General features: G+C 38.9%; 1 protein-coding gene across 1 annotated transcript in view; it reads right to left on the bottom strand.

Annotated features, from left to right (window-relative positions):
- COL4A4 (collagen, type IV, alpha 4) overlaps window positions 1-19,508 on the bottom strand; it is a 66,980-nt gene that overhangs the window by 14,038 nt on the left and 33,434 nt on the right. Inside the window, exons 19-35 of the mRNA XM_010294064.1 lie at window positions 19,293-19,457; window positions 18,657-18,749; window positions 18,146-18,309; window positions 15,048-15,120; window positions 13,730-13,836; window positions 13,084-13,267; window positions 12,249-12,317; window positions 11,052-11,156; window positions 9,545-9,763; window positions 8,485-8,646; window positions 7,659-7,829; window positions 6,654-6,797; window positions 6,171-6,278; window positions 5,742-5,920; window positions 4,697-4,760; window positions 2,518-2,625; window positions 2,083-2,190 (exon numbers count right to left, since the gene is read on the bottom strand). Coding sequence (XP_010292366.1) covers window positions 2,083-2,190; window positions 2,518-2,625; window positions 4,697-4,760; window positions 5,742-5,920; window positions 6,171-6,278; window positions 6,654-6,797; window positions 7,659-7,829; window positions 8,485-8,646; window positions 9,545-9,763; window positions 11,052-11,156; window positions 12,249-12,317; window positions 13,084-13,267; window positions 13,730-13,836; window positions 15,048-15,120; window positions 18,146-18,309; window positions 18,657-18,749; window positions 19,293-19,457 — 2,223 coding nt within the window. The remainder of the gene's footprint in view (window positions 1-2,082; window positions 2,191-2,517; window positions 2,626-4,696; window positions 4,761-5,741; window positions 5,921-6,170; window positions 6,279-6,653; window positions 6,798-7,658; window positions 7,830-8,484; window positions 8,647-9,544; window positions 9,764-11,051; window positions 11,157-12,248; window positions 12,318-13,083; window positions 13,268-13,729; window positions 13,837-15,047; window positions 15,121-18,145; window positions 18,310-18,656; window positions 18,750-19,292; window positions 19,458-19,508) is intronic.

Genomic DNA, 19,508 nt, shown 5'->3' with positions numbered 1-19,508 from the left:
GCTCTTTAACTTTTAATGACATTCTAAGTTTCAGTCCTGCTTTCCGTAGCCTGCTTGTGCTTTGGGGATGGTCCCATTTTCAAATTTATGTAAGAGTTGCATGCCAATTTGGGGAATTTAACAGTGGTATTTTAAAATGATTATGAACTCCCAACAATTTTTGGCACCCAGGTCACCATTTAAAAATTTTTGATCTTTAGCTCATTCAGTCAAGATTGGCTTGATTTACTTGCTTTCCAGGGAATTTCTGACATATTTGCCAACAATCCATTATAATATCAGCACTTCTAATTCTAGATTTTTGGGTTGCTATAGTCCCATATTTCTAGGTACAGCTGAATTGGCTGACCTATGTATGAACCAGTTTCTGTATTTTACAGCCCAATTCAGCTTCTACTCACAAGTAATCCTGCTGATGTTCTTAATATTACTTGCTTCATCAAGGATTACTCATACAAGTAAGACTTGCCAGACTGAGCCCTTAACTAGTAAAACTATCTCTGTAATAAAGAAAAAGTGATTATGCTTCGGTAGATGCTGTTTAACTATTTTTTTTTAATCTAGAAATTCTTCAGGCACAAGACATTTCATGTAAATGAGAAGCAGTTAAACTAAGAATGCCGTGTACTTAGCTATGAACAGTCAATTAACCATTTCACTTCCAAGGCTAGCAACAATATTTATTGAAAATAGTGTTAAGTTCTGTATTCTCCAATTGAATTGGAATACAAATTCCATTCAGTTTTCGTTACTGGGTATAATTTCAGAGGTGTTAACCTTCTTTTCAGCTATCCTGGCAATATATAGAATCCTCAGGCTTAGCAGGCAACTTGGTCTCTAATGAATTTCCATTTGGAACTGAACTTTTCCCTCTGCAGCATGTGTGTTAATTTGTTAGGTTTCCTGTGCAGGGCTTGCGATAACCTCTGTACAATATAGAAGTGTCTTGCACTTGTGAGAAGGAAAGAGTCCATCTGCTACTAGGAAGTTTTCAGCAGAAGAATGCCTTTTTTTTTTTCCCCCACCCCTCTCAATTTAGATGTCCCTGTCGCTGAAGATCTCTGCCTTTGTTACAACAAATATTGTTTGCAACAATTAAATGTTCTCTTGCAGATTATGCACCAGCAAGGAATCTGTCATGACAGTTTAAATCAGCACCGCTTGCTTTACTGCAAGCAATCATAAATGGTTTTCATTTTTCATTTAAATTTTTAGTAGCTTATAAGAAACAATCTCAATTTTTCCTTACGCTGAATTTGAACAAGTGAATCTGTTGTCCCCTCTAACCATTTATCATAGCCCTGAGTGTTACTTTACTGTGATTTCTGTATATGGGTCACTAATATTATTCTTCCTGTCCAGGAACTGGTTATGAAGCACACTGTAACAGAGAGAGGATACAAAGTACATAGCTGATTACTTTTCTTTATAAATGTAACTTATAATTTCAATGTATTATTCTGAGTGTAGTAAATGTTAACAATGCTCTTCAACAAAAACAACCGTATAGATGAACTGTTGTTCAATCTAAACATAACAATCCTTGTGAGATGTGTAAATTAGGATTTGGGGGAAACATTTCTGCATTAAATCCACCAAAAATCAGATTTGGGAGAAAACAGAACAACAAAAAAACCCAACAGAAACCAACCCGAGTTATCACAATTTTAAAACCAATTTGTAAGACAAAACTGTCCATAGCAGTCTGCTGGTTTTGTAGAGTAACAGTGGCACTCCCTGGTGAAACGGTAGAACACAGCATCATTGAAGTGACAGTGAAACATCTGAATTGCTACAAGCTCCCTTTCCTTTCCTTAACTTCTGCCATCAGTTACATCAGCTGAGCCAGAATCTGCTTCTACTTTCTTCCTTACTCATTTTAGGTTGTAGCCAACTTTCTGAGGTAGCATTTATGATACTTTTCAAAGGTGATGGGAACTGGCTTAATTCTTCTAGCAGTTTAAGAGAATACACAATCAAAATCATGCTTACAGTTAGGCCTCTTCCATTTTCACTACTAAAAGGGTATTTTATATCTGGTGCTGTTACATTACCAGTAGAACTGCACTGTATACTGTTTACCTTTTCTGCCCTGGGATCCAGCTAATCCTTGCAATCCTGGAGGTCCCAAAATTCCATGTTTCCCTTTTTCTCCAGGTTCTCCTGGCAATCCCTGAGGGCCTGCAGCTCCTGAGTGTGTGGGGGGGAAAAAAAAATCTGTCAATATGCAAATCTGTTAAACTGTTAATTTTCTTTTTCATGCTGTGCAGCACACTGAGTTAGAAGTACCTGAAAGTGTATGGGAATGTATGAAGAATTGATGGATCTTGCTCTCTGAGACTCTGAGCAGACTATTGCTGCTGTCTATAGGTACTGAAATAGCTTTCAATACACGCTTTCATGTGATCTCTGATTTCTCTAGCCTCCTGCACAGATGTGCTGCCTCAGCTGCACCTTCCTGTTCCATATCTCTTTTGAGCTGTTACGTGGCACTATATTTCAAACTTTTGTCATTACCTGGAAATCCGGGTATTCCTGGGTATCCAGGCTCACCCTTGGATCCTGGTCTTCCAGGTTGCCCTTGGATACCTGGTGAACCCTTCTCTCCTGGGAATCCACAGAGTCCTTAAAAAGAAAAAATAATCTAGCATTTATTTGTTTAAAGTTGCCCATTCTTCATCTCATAATAAGTTTAAAAATATAAAAGTACAGTAAGGGGTTTCTTGACTAGAAAGGATTTTATGCAAATGCTTCAGATCCTTGCATCTATTTATTAAGCAAAGGATTATACTGATCTCTCTGGTGATAGCTGAAAGAGCAGAAATGGCTAGCAAGGTATAGCCAAGCCAGGCTTTATTCGGGAAAGTATAGGTATGTTCGTCAGTGCTGTACTAGACAACAGGAGACTCTACCTCCTGTGTGCATGCTAGCCATAGTGCATGTTGTGATGCCTCTCCGATCTCTGGATTTATAACTATAGAAAATACCCCTCAATATGCACAGGAAGTGGAGCTCCCTCTCTGCAAACAAAACTTGGACAAAGTAAGTTCTTACATTCAATTTTTTCTTCTATCAGAGGTACCTGGTAATCCTGGATCTCCGGGAGGCCCTTTCTGACCATGTAGACCAAGCAGAGGAGTTGGGTCACCTCTCTTGCCTGTTGAGGTACAATGACTTTCATTTCATACAAATATCCTTTTCATCCACAAAACCAAAGCTGGACAATTTTGTAAGATCAGATAATTTACTCGTAGATATTAACAGCTATAAAAGGGACTGAGAGAACACAGAATGAAAAATGCTTTGGCGCATGCAAATTATCTGCCAGATCATCTTGTCTTGAAATACTAAGTCAGTTTGTGTTAACCAAAAATTATGTGTAGTATGTGTAAACCAAAAATTATAGGAACTTCCCAATACTGACAGCATATACTGAAAATGAAAGATATCACTTAAATTCCCTAACACTATTAAACAAAGAGAGTTCCTTACATAGGTTTGTGAGGATGTGCAAAATCAATACAGTGTGAGTCTATTTACTCAGTACAGACCTTTTAGGGACTAGCTGGGGACTTTAAGCCAGCACACTTTCTTCTTTACATCTGTGCTGAAATTCCTGTTTATCACAGAATCATTAATTCCAAGCAATTTTGCCTTACAATGTCTTTATAAACGTCTGACCTCTCCTACCTATTCATGCTGTCTCTAGCTTTGTTGTCTGATTTTGCTGTGAAGAGTTAGGAGGAAATATCAAGTTCAACTGTTGCTAGAAATCCTCCGCCATGGCACTCCCCACCTTTACTGGCTGTTTCCTGCTTTAGTTTTAAGGATAACTTTTCCATTAAATTTGCTTTCAATACATTTCATAAAAGTTCTCTTTATATTGAGTATTGTTCTTTACTTTTTTTTGGTGGGAATATATTCCCTGGTTTGAGAAGGTCTTGAATTTTTTAAGAAATGGAAAATGTAACTGAGTAAATAATTTCTCCTGTTCCCTTAATGCGTTTTTCCAGGCAATAATTTAATTTTGTATTTATTAGTAATGAAATCCTGTTCCAAGGAAATTTGAGATACGATGGATGACACCATTTTGTAATTCTTTGAAATGCTTTTTAAAATCTAAATACTATAGATAAATTTTTCAGAATAATCTTTACCTATGCAAAAAACAACATGCAAAACTTTCTTTTCACTCAGTTTTGCGTGCAAGGTTATGAAAACTGCCGGATTTATTACACTACACTTTCAGAAGTTCCAAGAATTCAAAAATCATATCCAGAAAAGCACTAGAAAATAAATCATATAAAAGAAATTATAAATAGTGTTGTAATATTTTTAAAATTCTACATATTTCTATAATATGCCATAATACCATAAATGATTGCATTTTCTCTTATTTGATTTGACAAATTTTACAGATCCATCAGAGTGGATTTCTACATGCATTTGACGGAATTTTTAAAATCTATAAAACTTGACACAAATTCATCTTCTCAATTAGTAAGACCTACATTACAAGGAACAAGACAAATTTTGCCTTCAGGTAAGTCAGACTTGTTTCTAATGACAATCATGTTTCAATTATTTTCACTTCTGTCCTGTTTTCCCTTTTCTAGTGAATACTCGCCATCTATCAGAGCATATCCATCCTAGTAATATTGCTCTTTTCAAGAGCACGTCTGTATAAACTCATTACCTTTAGATCCTTTTGGGCCAGTCAGTCCTGGATTTCCAGGGATTCCTGGTAAGCCAGCATCACCCTGATTTTTTTTAAAAATGAAATAAAAATGTTTGACATACGATATGTGCGGCAGGAATGATCTGTAAGAGCATTTGGTTCTCGTACACTGGTAAATGGACCAGCAATAAGAATAGCGAAATGGTATCTTAAGCTCAACAGACAAGCATGCTGTCTTTGTTGCATGTCTAATACTGACCACTAACACTTCCAAGAAAGTGTAGATTAGACTTACTAATAATTTTGAATTTGTGCTTTTATAGTTTATGCTAACTCTTGGCTCAAACAGCTTAAATTCCCCACAAGTGGCTTGAGTAATTTGATTTAAAAGGTACCATAAAAATGTACCAAATATTGTTGTATGTTACCCAAAATTTACTGTAAACATTAACTAGAAATATGTTGTGGTGTAACAGTAAAAATGTAAAGATTTCTCTATTTTTCCTTTTGAATAATGACATATAATCAGCAAAACAGATTCTCTTCCAAGAAATATAATAGACAAGCCAAGCACAGATATGCCCCTTTACCCAAAAAAATTGTGCTTTTATGCTACATGTAATCTCACTGCCTGTCTACCTAGCATACAAGCCAGTGAAGAATTTTACCTTATATCCATATGCGATATATGTGCGGCTTTGCATATTTGTTCTTGAGCAGTATTGCCTGGGTTCCGTTTGGTGCAAGTTGTGGGTATGGGCACAGAAGACTTGGTTTGTCTTGTCTATTGGCTTGGCTGCTCCATATAGCGATATATGAAGAAGCAGCTATATATTCATTTCATACTTGTGCTGCTGCTATGTTATGATCGCTGCAGTGATTTGTCAATCTGTTCTTAGGAATAATGTTAAAGACTTGATTGGGGATCCATTTTTTGCTCCCCTCCCGCATTGGTGCAGTGTAGCCTGGACTTCCACGTAAGTGGCAATGTAACAAAATCACAACATGCAGCTAGGAGAGAGGGGAGAGGCTCTTTGACATTTCACTACCACTTTCAGCTTACCTGGTCACCTGGCTGTCCTTGAAAACCCATAATTCCTTTAAAACCCTTTGGTCCTGGGAAACCCTGTGATCCTGGAAACCCCATCAGTCCAGTGTCACCATGGTCACCTGGCAGTCCTGGGACACCATTCTTCCCTGGAAATCCTGGGGTGCCTCTGGAACCAGTACTGCCTTTTTCACCTGGAGTGAATTGCAGAACAAGATAATGACTAATACAGTCAAGCCATTATTTGACGCTTGTCTTGAATACGGCTATGCTATCACACTTTGGGTATTGCCTTAGTAATTGTCCAAAGAAATTAGCCAGCTAGTTTAGGAATCTATAAACACAGTAAGTTAGTTGGACGTCACTGCAGCTACGTGTCCAAACCTGTGAAGAACACCAGTGATTTATATCAGATGAATGTGTATGTGTGCTTTATGAACTTACCTCTTTCACCTCTAAATCCATTCTCACCAGGAAATCCTGGTTCCCCCTTTTGTCCTTTCTCAAGACGGATGTTAATGCAGCCACTGTCTCCTGGAGGCCCTCTTTCACCTTTGAACCAAATACATGGAATGTCAGTAAATCTGTATGTTGTTGCATAGATTGAAGAACACAGACAATAATGATAGAAAACTTGAAAAATCTAAAGTTTCAGATGTGTACAGGGCAAAATTCAAAGTTTGTTTGAATAAGTGATCTTACTCTGATTTAGTGGTAAATGCACCTGTTGATCTGAGTGAAATTAATTTTTCTTTAGTTATTTTTCATTATGCACCCGTAAGAAAGAGAGCTGGATTTAGTATTTAGTATCTCTAAGTGAATATACCTTTATAACAAGAAGAAAAAGTAAATTTATTCCTAACACAGTTGTAACAAAACTAAACATAGCAGTAATATAACTACAGAGTGAGGCAGATTTTTACAAACCTTTTATTCCCATATCCCCACATTCTCCACTAGGCCCAGGTGGACCCATTTCTCCTTCTTCACCTTTTACACCGGAGATTCCCATTGGGCCTTGTGTTCCTGGGAGTCCTGGGAATCCTTGGGGTCCTTGAATCCCTTTGCTTCCTGGTAATATTAAATGCTTTATTTACATATTCAGTCTGCTATGCTGTTGCTGTCATATTCTAAGGAAGAGTATAAAGCAAAAGGCAGGAAGTTTAGAAGGACACCTTAGGAAATGAGCAAAGCTAGAGAACCAGTAGTCGGAGCATGGCTTCACGCCAAGATCAAGCTTGTCTTGAAATACAGATCCCCTTGAAGCAAAGAAACATCTTTCCCCTCCCTGCAGCCACCCACTGAAGATTTAGGCTACACTTACTACTAAAGCAGCTATCCCCAACACATCTGAAATACGATGCATAGCCTAAGACGCCACCAGGTTTTGCATGTGGCGATTGGAAATCATGACTCCTACTGTCCAGATGACAGACAGAGGAAAACAGGATCTTGCTGTTGTTACTCAGAACTTTTGCCCAATAGCCAGTGATTATTTGTGACGAAGGTTGTACTTTTTATAAATATTAGACATAATGCGAAGCTATTTCTCCGCTTACTTATCAGCATACAATCACAGACTGTAGGAGATAGTCTGGATGTAATAAAAAGTATATCGTTCTTATTATAGCATATTATAACAACAACCTATTACAAATACTCAGGAAATAATACATGGAAATATGTCAATGTTGTAAAACAACTAAAGCACCAGGATGCATCAAGATGCATCAAATTATTTCCATCCCTTAGTTTTTATTAGAAAGAACAAAGGATGCTATTGTTATTTCCTCTACCCTGCTGCAGGGTCTTATTCTCGAAGCTGGAAAGGGGGGAAGCTGCAAAGTACGTCCTAGCTTTAACAGCAGTAGAACTAGATCCCTCTGCAAGGGAAGTTATAAGATGAGGTGGTTTGCAGGATGTTTAACATACCCGTTTGTCCTGGGAAACCAGGTGGTCCTTTATTGCCCGGAAGTCCTGGAAGTCCTCGGGAGCCTGGAGGACCTGGGGGACCTTGTGAGCCAGGAGAGCCTTTGAGACCTTTGATTCCAGGTGGCCCAGCTAGGCCCCTGTCTCCCCTCTGACCTTTAAAGCCTGGTAAACCTGAGAAAAAGAGCTTTAATCGATGTATGTAAATGCAGAACGAGGGTTCAGCAATTGTATCTAAAAAGTAGAAAGTGGTAGATTTTGGTATAAATTGGAATACCATAAAACATGGCAAAACTTGGAAACTTTGCTACCATGCTGGAGTCCTGGCTCTGCCTAGATTTTTCACCTGGAATGTTTGTTTTCTTGTATTTCTTCAGCGAGAGACATATCAGTAGAAGTGCCCTGTGAAAAATCCCTACTAATTCATAAATACTTTTGATGTATATGTCTCCTACCTCTCCGTAAATAACACTTCCGTTTAAGAATACTGAACATAGAAGCATAACAGTAATGCCAGGAGCTCAGTTAAGTTACTCGGGACAACAGAATAAGAGGTGGCTCTTCTGTTTATTACTTGACAGTGAGCACACTGTGATTTGGCCCATTAACGAACAGTATGGGAAGGGAAGGAAAATTGGCAAACATCTGAGATGCACACTATACATTCCTTGAGTTGAAGGAAACGTGCAAAACATAATGTACCCTCCCACTAATGAGCAGCGCCCGTGGAAATATTTGTCATGCCAGCCACAAAAATCATGTGATTAAATCTGGTAGAAAAGATGTGCAAAGCTTAGAGCCGTGAGGCAACCTGACGGATGTTGTGTACCTTGAGGTCCTGGCGGGCCCATGACACCTCTGCGTCCTGGTGGCCCTGGTAAGCCTGCGTCACATGGTAGACCAGGGAAGCCCGGACAGCCTGGTGCTCCTATATCACCTTCTGGGCCTCTAAAACCTTTGGCACCTGGAAATCCTGGGGTACCAGGCTGTCCTGGAAACAAAAAGCAACTGTTTACTTGCATTACTCACCATCCCTCAGAATTCCAGATTATAATTTTGAAATTACATGTTCAGTTATTGTAATATCTTGCTTATCCTCTAGGTTTTGCATGGCTTGTGAAAACTGATCCTTCTCTGCAATTTAGAATTGGCTGTTGTGGAGAGCCTCTTTCTTTAAGGAGCAAATATGAATTCAGCTCTCACCTACAGGTGAGGAGGACTTTGTCACAAAAAGCTAGTTTCTGATGCACAGGAGCAGAATGGAAGGAGCTCACTGGTGTGCACCAGCTACACAGCTCTCGGGTCCGTTCTGTAGGTGTTCCGTGCACAGAAGGGGGTGTGTGTCTGCTTAGGGACAGGCAAAAGGAAGGCCTATAAAAGGAAAAAAATGGCTATAAAGTGGGAAGGAAGTGGAGACATCTGCAACAACCAGCAAAACTCCCCTGCAGAAACAAGGAGTTTAGTGCCCAAGATATGGAGGATTATATTATATAACTCTGGGCAAAGAAATTCACCCCACTCTCTCTGAGTGTTCTCCCACCTTTTGCCAGTCTTTTCAGATTTGAGTAAGCAATCTGAGGCAGGGACTATCTGTGTGGCAGAGCAGGACGCCCTAAGCACAGATGGCCACTAGGCAGCAAGTAACAGTAGTAAGAACAGGAAGCTGCACTGTTATTCCATCCATGTAAAGGCATCTTCCCCCTCTGCAGTGCAGATGTCCTCAGTGGATGATCAACCTAACTGTAAAAATGTAAATGTAAAAATAGGGCATACTGTTCAGTCACCACTACGGATCCAGATAAGAGTAAGTTTTCTCTGAATTGGGACCAACTTTGTTCAGATTTTCTCCTGTGAACACATGGAAATGCTTCATGAAAACTGGCTCATACCTCGAAGCCCAGTAATGCCTGGATCACCCCTTGCTCCTTGTGCACCAGGTGGTCCTGGCAGTCCCCTGTTGCCTGGGATTCCTGGAGGACCATATGTGGTATCACCGGGAATACCTTTCTGACCATCGATGCCAGGTGGACCTGGAGGGCCATTTTTACCATCAACTGAAGATCCTCTTTCACCTTCATCACCAGGATCACCAGCTTTGCCTCGAAAGCCTGTTGATATGATTTTTAAATTCAAATAGGGCATAATTCAGAAGTTGGCTTTATGTTGGGTTTTTTTTTCCAGAACTGTGGAAAATTATAACGCAAATTTAACCATAACTAAATTAAATTAACACTTTGCAAAGAAAAAATAACATCATACATTAAAAAGTGTCGCGTCCTGCACTTTGGCCACAACAACCCCATGCAATGCTACAGGCTTGGGGAGGAGTGGCTGGAGAGCTGCCCGGCGGAAAGGGACCTGGGGGTGCTGGTCGACAGTTGGCTTAACATGAGCCAGCAGTGTGCCCAGGTGGCCCAGAAGGCCAACAGCGTCCTGGCCTGCATCAAAAATAGTGTGGCCAGCAGGAGTAGGGAAGTGATTGTACTCCTGTACTGAGCACTGGTGAGGCCGTACCTCGAATACTGTGTTCAGCTTTGGGCCCTTCACTACAAGAAGGATGTTGAGGTGTTCGAGTGTGTCCAGGGAAGGGCAACAAAGCTGGTGAGGGGTCTGGAGCACAAGTCTTGTGAGGAGCGGCTGAGGGAACTGGGGTGGTTCAGTCTGGAGAAGAGGAGGCCAAGGAGAGACCTTATCACTCTCTGCAACTACCTGAAAGGGGGTTGTAGTGAGGTGGGTGTTGGTCTCTTCTCCCAAGTAACTAGTGATAGAACAAATGGAAATGGCCTCAAGTTGTGCCAGGGGAGGTTTAGATTGGATATTAGGAAAAATTTCTGTACTGAGAGTGGTCAAACATTGGAACCGGCTGCCCGGGGAGGTGGTGGAGTCGCCATCTCTTGAAGTATTCAAAAACGTGTAGACATGGCACTTTGGGACACGGTTTAGTGGGCATGGTGGTGTTGGGTTGATGGTTGGACTTGATGATCTTAAAGGTCTTTTCCAACCTTAATGATTCTGTGATTCAGGTTTCTCATTTACAGCTAATGATACATGAGGATTGAAGGAGGGAATTATTCCTGTGGCAAGTGACAGTGGTTTTCTTTGGGGCAGCATCTATCTTGTGTACTGTCACTCCTGTCCAGTTCAAACCCTTTGCTAAAATGATAGTAATTATTCTCTGTTTTCTGAGAACAGTTCTTCTCTGGTCACTGAACTTTAGGTCATTGCAGCACCTGCAATGCTGAAGGAAAGAATGGGAAACCGGTAAAGATTCCTCTTCCATTAGGTTTCATTGAAATGTGCTTCCTATTGTATTCTACCATGGTAGCTACCTTACCCTGCGTGTATGCATTACAGCTTGACCTGCAGGTCTCCTGGATTAAAAAAAGCACAATTCACCTTCTGGCCCGGGGATTCCTGCTCCTGGCCGGCCTCGATGCCCTTTTTGCCCATCAAAACCATTTGGTCCAGGATGACCAGGGTGTCCTTTTAAACCCTTTGGTCCTGGAAACAGAAAGAAAATGTAATGTAAAAATGTAAATGTAGATGTAAAAAACTGACAGGGCTCTAAAATGTGTGATTTAAGGAAACAGTATTGCTTCTTTATCCCATGCAAATTCATGTACTTTGAAGAAAAGTGGATTTTATCTGCTTCTAACATTTTGGGCAAAAGCCACCACCCAAGTCACAACCAAATGCATCGTTGCTGTTTTTCTAAATGGTCTTGTTCCCTAATGCATAAACAGCAGTCTGAAAATCACCAGAATAAATTAAGGAAAAAAATAATCCTATAACATTTTAATATTGTTGGTGTCCTGTAACATTAACCTAGTGAATGACAGGTGTCAACTCACATACTTATATTCTCCTGTACTATATGCTGCTTCTGGAATGGTGCAGATGAGCTCAATACGCTAATCCCTTTTCAGGTCTGTATAAAATTTAACTACCACCCACAATACTGATGTCAGGGAGCTGTGCAACACTATATTAAGGAGGTTGAAAATCCAGTATCTCCATTTGTTCTGATCAGGATTTTCTGGGGTATTTCAAATGTTTTGAAGGTTGTCACTAGCAACATTTTGCCTGCTCCTGGGTAAGTTCTTTGAATTTAAATAAAGTTGAACAAGCTGAAGCAATGCTAATAAGTATTCAAGCTTCAGGGCTCAACTGCAAATTGCCATGAGTAATATCGGTTTAGGTATTACAGACTTGCTGCATATCTTTGTCTTGCACACATTTTTTTTTTCCCTGGTATCCAGATGTACATATCCTAGCTTTTATCTGACTCCAGACATCTGTGTACTTTACAGACTCTCTCATGCATTTCAATTGAGGTAGAACAGAATTTCAAGCTACCTTCCTTTGGCCATTTCTATGGAGGCAGCCTGCACTCTTCCTGATCATGCAAACTGCAGCCCTTGGTTCTATTACATGAGAGTATTCCTCTGTATTTGCAGTTTTACATTTTGAGACATGTATCTGTTGAAAAACTAGAATAGTATATCTTTTTAGGACAGCTTCTTTTTTTTTTAATTAGCAACTTAAAACTCCCATTTCTATTAAACCCAAAAGTTCTCCCATCTGTAAACATACCTTGAACACCTTTAAAACCTGGGGGACCTGGATTTCCAGGGTATGGTAACGTAATGCAGACAGTCTCACCTGAAGCAAGAGGGAGAAAGAAACTGGCCTATTTGGTTTTAGAATACATGGAGTCTGAACATTTCCTGTTATATTTCTGTGGATCTAACCAACCAGATGTGCAAAGGTAAACAGAAGGGACTGTTAGTGCACATTGTTATTTCCATATTACTTAAGGTTTGATGGAGAATCTTAAAATACCTTTTTTCTGGACACTTGTATAGAATATCGATAATGATTCAAATTGTTGTATTACAGTTGTATTCTGTGAAGATAGATTTTTTTTTTACTTGTCACAGAAATTTCTTTACAATAGTCTCTTTTGCAAAAGAAAAATTTTCTTCTCAATTCTATGTACATTTCTGGTTCACACATATTGCTATTGGTGTAGATTTTTTAAATTTTGGTAACGATTTTTTTATAACCAAAAAACAGACCAAGCCTTAACTATGCTTGTATTTTCCTGCTCCTTCAGCAAAAAAGCATTGCCTTGCATATCCTTATACTCAGGAATACTCTTCACTCCAGAAAATAATTCCTCTAATAGTGTGCAGGTGGAACGTTGCAGATTTAAGGCCCCTAGCAATTCATAGTCTCACTAGCGTCTGCTGCTAAATGCTGACAGTACCGTACCCTTCAGTGGCCGTATCTCACATGACCACTGAGCTTGCAAAGTTGGTTTTCACTATAAATGAATAACACTGTATTTAATACATATGAAAATGTAATGGATGCTACCAAGTATGTATTTTGTTATTTGGTTCTTAATGTAAACATTCAAAATTACCTTTCTGGCCCTTTGGACCAGGTGGGCCAATGTTACCAGTATCACCAAAGTCTCCAGGGTTGCCTCTGACTCCTGGAGAGCCGGGAAACCCCAAACCAGGCAATCCCATCTGTCCTTTTACCCCAGGAAGTCCTCGGACCCCAGGGAGTCCTTTATCACCAGGCAGTGCTACTCCAGAATCACCCTAAAACAAAGAAATTGTTGATAAGCAATAACAAGATCTAATTTCTTTCCTCTCTAGGATTATTAAAAGCCATGTTAGAGAATTATCTGGAGAAACCACTCTTCCACAATGAAGCGACTACATGGTTGATAGTAGTTTTAAATATTCAAAGGCAATAGACAAGTAAAAGGTAGAGTTTTGTTGGGTTTTTTTCCTTCCTGATTCCTTAATATTGGCACACAGTATATGCAGAAATTATATTCAGGAATACCAAAATAAACAGTAGTACTTGCAAGGAAATAATTTTTTCAACAGAGAAAAACTACAATTTTTTATTTAGGCTAACATAAAACGATAAAAGTGATTAATCTGCTAGGAATTTGGAATATGATGTTACTTTTCTTTAAGTAGCTAGCCCTTTCATAAGACAGTATGTTAATTGAAATGGAGAAAAAAAAAAAAATCTGAGAAAGTCAAGCATACCTCAGCTCCTTTTTCCCCAGGCAATCCTAGTTCCCCATCTCTGCCATCATTACCTCTTTGGCCTGGAAATCCTGGAAGCCCAGTAGGACCTCTTTCACCTTTTATTCCTTAAAACAATTAACAAAAATGTGTATTTGCAGCAAGTTTTGTTTTGTTTTGTTTTTTATTTCTGCTCAGGTAAATGCTGGGTAACCATTCATCATATCTGTATTTCCAGTTCTTGAATTCCCATTTCCTTAACGAGGTATTTTAGGCTTAGGAAGGCAGTATGTAGTTGGACACCTCATGGAACAATTTGGTCTCTCTGTAAAAGATCTGTTTACAGGCACCACAAGAATGTGGCTTTTGTTAATGCCATATACAGAGTGAAAACATTTTGCTGTTGAAATCAGTCAGTTTTATTCATGATTTCAGTGAAATCAGGATATAGCAATGCCATATGATGCAGAATATTTGCATTAATATTCTCAAAAGATTTTTCTTTTTTTCCCCTAGATTTCTCTTGCACTGATATTTATGAAAATGTAATTTTTTGTATTAAGGACAATAAAAATATTCTAACCCAAAGATTCATTTTGCTGTGCCAAGAAATCTTTTGCAAATAAACAGCAAATGTTTTGCTCTGCTCCAACATCTGTAAGCAAACACAGGCATCCCAAGCTAAGCTAATTGTTCACAAACAATAAGATGGACAATCTTTTGTCTGAATAATTAGTTTAGCATTTCTAACTAAGCTTTGCCATCAGATTGCTGTAATTTGTTGTTCTGTCTTTTGCTTTTGCAAATCATAACCATAACTGTGGAGAGGATTTGATCTATTTAATTACAAGAATTTCAGTTGTGCAACTGGTGGCCTATTGTTTCTCTTCAATGCCTGGTCAATATTAATTTTTAGAAATCAGAGCAGGAATCTGAATAGCCATTGAGACTTTGAATTCTCCCCAAGAAGAATGTTGGTGGTTTAAGTTGAGATAACAGCTGGGATGTTGTCTGTATATGATACTTCAGGAGGTGGCTTCTGTCAATAATATTTCTTCATACTTTCATAATAATTGTATTCTGTTTAATCTTTGCTATATTAACCTCTGTAAGACCCTGATTACCAATGACATGACATGAAAAGTCATTTGTTAGCATTAATAACAAGCTGTTGAACAAGATGGTACCAAGAAAGCTGTTTGGATATGCATGACCTCTAGGCTTCAGTAACTTACTAAAGTAATGACTTTATTAAAAAGTAGATGAATATGGTTTTCTCACACTATTGCCTAGGCATTGTATTGGAAACAAAAAGGCTAATGACAAAATGTGCATTTACCTTTTATTCTAACTCTTCCTGGATCACCCTTCTCTCCTTTTTCACCATGTTGTCCAGCAGAACCGGGTATCCCCTTGCCATTGACAAAAAAAAAAAAAAAAAGTTGTCCGTTATCTCCAGCAAGGAATCAATGTGGAAATTGAGGGGAAAATTAGATATATATATCTCTTGCTCTTGCATTGCTTCCCAAAACCAGGCCAATTAACGTAATGTGCCAAAAAGAAATGCTTATCTCTTCTGACATCTATAAAGAAGTGCGTGAATGGCACCTGGCCTTTTCAGCCTGGCTGCCAAATGCACAGGTACACAACTATAAGAAATGGTAAAGCTAGAAGAATTGGGTCCATGGCTGTATACAGCTGTGGCTGTAAATGCAAGAATACTAAGATGCAAGTGATTCACAAACTCTTCCCACTGCAGATTTCAACCCACAGTCCACCAAGGCTTCACAGGAAGGGAATCTCTGGAGCGTGGTGACTGCTGGATGAGGCTGTCCTCCCAGAGGTGAACATGGCAGTGGGTAAGTGATGGGGTTTTTTCTGAGTGAAAGCCCACAAAGCTGCCAATAAAAAATTTCATCTATGTCTAGTTTAGTACCTGATATTGACAGAAGAATCTATGGCTTGACAGGTTTAGAGGGGAAAAGTACTTTTTTATATTTTTGTGATGATTTGTGCTCTCAGTTCTCCAAGCAGAGTGCAGTTTGCATATCGTCATTGGTGAGGATCTGATCTTGCAACAGTACATGTAGGTAAATGTATTTTACCAAGTGAAATGCACACAGAAGTAAAAGGCCACTGAAGTTGAAAAACTGGGCTATCTAGCCAGTTTCCTCTGTTATTCAAAATCTTTCACTAAGAAAAAAGTGGAGAAAATACAATTTATAAAGTGATTGTAAATCATGACAACTGTAAAGCAGGCAGGAGACTTCTGAAGAATGTTGTGTATCTGAAACTAGCAGTGACTATTTGTTAAAATGTCTAGATCTTCAAGTTGTCAGTGACCAGTTACTAGTGTTTGGAAAACAAAATGGCATATTTGGGAAGACAAGAAAGCAGCAAAATGGAAAAAGTGTGTATATATATGTAGGAAATCCATTAGACCAAAGCACTTCTGTATCAAAGTGAATTCTTTCTTTCCAAACTGATTACTTTGTCCTTGTTTCGCACTTAAGTAACCTAAGAACACCAAAACGTTCAGGATAATGCTTCAAGCTTTCCTTCAGAACCACAAGGATTAAGGCATGCTTTCAAAAATAACAAAAAGATCAAAATCTCACATAATCCACTCAGGTAATAGGATTTTAAGAAAATAAAACCAAATGCAAACCTTGTAATGTAACCATTGGAACTAGAAAGACAGAGCCTCTCCACCTCCTTCCTTCAGTCTTGCAATGGTTTTGTTTTGTTTTTTTTTTCTTTTGAAAGAAAACATTCTGGAAAGTTTTAAGCAATTCCTTATGTGAAAAAAGAGTTCTGCTATTAAAACCTCTAAAAAAACTCAAGCAAAAAACCCCATAATGGAACAATCATATGCCAAGCATATCTACCTACATTTTCAAAGAAATTGCTCTCACACACAAGAAAGTATATTAAAAAAACCCCTCTATTTGGCATCATTTTGGTATGCAGCATCCTACATGTATGGTCCACATGCCAGACCAGAACAAGTGGAACAAAATCACAGCAAGTCCAATAAATCATCTTATAATGTATTCCTGAGGCAGTTAGATTAAGTGGTGTTTTGAGTTATTGCTCACTGTGGGGAATTAGATAAACTATATAAAGCACATTAAAGAAAATAAATCCATTTCCAAAAGTAACAGCTAGTTTCACTGAATTGGGCAACAAGTATCACCCAGTGAATTACTGACCCAGGAAACATTTAGGGTTTGAGCTCAAATTCATTTTTTTGGTTAATCCTGCTGACAGCCAATACTAAAGTAGAAATACACACATGACCTAAAGGTACCTTTTAAATATTTCTTAATTATTTCCTTCTCCTCACCTCGCCATGAAAAATCTTTAAAAGGTTTTTTCCATGAAAAACAGGATGTCAGATTTGTTAACAATGGAATGAACTGGTCTTAGGAAAAAATGAACATTGTACGCCAATGTCAAATGATTTTAGTACTCAGAATCTTTACTACCAAAAAGTTTGTTCAGCTTCTGCTCTTGAGGAGCTTGAAATGAAATGGTTACATTGCAAGGAAGTTATTCAAGCAAATTAAAAGTCTTCATTTTGATGGTTATAGTCATTTTTCCTTCTAAGAAATATTAAATCAAGGGCAAAATTTTTATTCCAATTCAGCTTCATTGCTAATACCTATGTCATAGGCAATGCCTTGTCTTGTTATGGTGGCTGATACTTGTGGAGAACAAACTTTGGCTGAGTAGTGACTGAAAATGGAAGATTATAAAGTAATATGGAACAGTAATGGGATAAACATTAACAGATAGCAATGCCTTCCAGACTCCGTGGGAGGGAAAGACTCTATGTTCAGACTACGTCATAAAAAAAAAATTAAGCATGCCAAATAAATCAAGCTTTTCAATTAATTTCCAAAAAAGGAATAAAGAAAATTACTTGAAATGCCTGAACAAAATCAAGGGTTCCTTTTTCTTCGGAACTGCCCCCCACCCTGGTTGATGTTGACATAAAATCCATCTTGACCTGCCGACATCATGCAATTGTTTGCCTTGATAAAGTTTTGCTGGAAATGCTTTCCTTTAAAATAACTGAAAAATCAGTGGAGCAATTTGGGCATCTACAATGTTTTCAAGAAAAACAATGGGTATTCAAAACTAAAAGTAAAAACAAAACAAGGTGAACATACACCAGATTTCCTAAGCCTCCTGACCACCCCAAAAACACAGCATGGGATTCTGTCCCTCGGTGTAAAACTACCCACTGCCGCAAGGCAAATCAGATAGCAGCTGATAAAAATGCATCCTCCAACAAGACTGTAATAACCAAATGTAGATAAAACTTTCAGATTGTTTTCCCAGGGCAGTTCCTCCACCACTCTGCTTAATTGCCTCCTGCATAAGTGGTAACTTGATGTTATTTATTTACTGAAGCCCATGAAAACTACTCACAGGGAGCCCTGGTGATCCCATTGCACCAGATAAGCCTGGATCGCCCTTTTCTCCATGTCTTCCAGGATATCCCATTTGTCCTTTTTTTCCTTGAGTACCTGGAGGTCCTTGCATACCACGGGGACCAGGAGGACCAGCACTACATGAGCAGAGGCCTTGATTTCCTATGTGAATGTGTCAAAATTACATTGAAATAGTTGCAATATTAATACACAAAAAATAACACTGCCCTTCTTTCCTGTGTGAGTAGTGCATATACCATTGTATCTCATTATGGTCTTCAAAAGAGCAAAACGTATCAGTCTTTTTACAGTGCTCAGTAACTGCTGCGCTGACGTGACTCTACTGATTTAGAAGCTTCAGTGTCAACAGGCCATTTAACTCCACGCTTTGATAGGCCTTACCCTCCAAGTTAGCATAAACCTTTTTCAAATTTAGGTCTGAGACATCTGGCAAAGGTCTATTTTCAAATTGTTCAATATTCAAGTTTTTGCTATCCAGGCATACTTACCCTTTTCTCCTTTTTCACCTTTTCTTCCCGGAAGGCCTGTCTGACCTTTTGCTCCAGGTTGTCCAGGGACCCCTCTGCCAGTACAGATTACACCTTTGAAAAAAACAAATTGTACAGCTAGTATAAACCAGGTTGACTGTTTCTACAGCTTAGGATCTTATGAAATGCTTTACAAGTCATTGCTTATAGATCATAATACAAGAGTGAGTTTGGCTAAAGTTGATGCTGACGCATTGTCTTTTCATTACCACTACTTCTTCCTTTTTCCACTGTAGATTTTTACGACTCTCATTTCTTTACTAAAGGATGCTGATTTGGGTTTCCTCCCCAGTTTGCTGTATTTTTAACTTCCGGTGATAGATTTTTAGGGACCTTTGTTATATAAGGTTACTTTGGGGTAAGTTTTAAGTTATGTTACTTTGTGGGTTTAAATCACCCAGAAAACTATGAAAGTCTTGACATCTCACTGATTGACAACTAACAGGAAAAACTTGTTTTCTGCATCACATGTGAAGTTTAATATAATCTGTTAAAATGCACTTTTCACCTCTGTGAGTTTTGTAGGACCAACAAAAGCAATGAAGCTATGAGTATGCAGAATTATATTCTCGCCATATAAGTTGCTGTTGAACCTACTGGGTAGTCCAGGTAAGCCTTGTCTTCCTGGCTGTCCTGGTAGGCCTGGTGGTCCAGGGAATCCAGGTCTTCCTGGGATTGATTCACCTGTTCCAGGGAAACCAGGATCACCTTGAAAACCTTGAGGTCCTGGTGCCCCACTTACTCCTGGCAGGCCAGGCAGACCTATAAAGAAAATAATGCTATACGGCCCATACAGCTTCATAGTAACAATTA

The sequence above is a fragment of the Phaethon lepturus genome, unplaced genomic scaffold (genome assembly GCF_000687285.1).
Source record: "Phaethon lepturus isolate BGI_N335 unplaced genomic scaffold, ASM68728v1 scaffold20589, whole genome shotgun sequence".
Classification (NCBI taxonomy): Eukaryota; Metazoa; Chordata; class Aves; order Phaethontiformes; family Phaethontidae; genus Phaethon; species Phaethon lepturus.
This window is presented reverse-complemented; position numbering and strand designations above follow the sequence as displayed.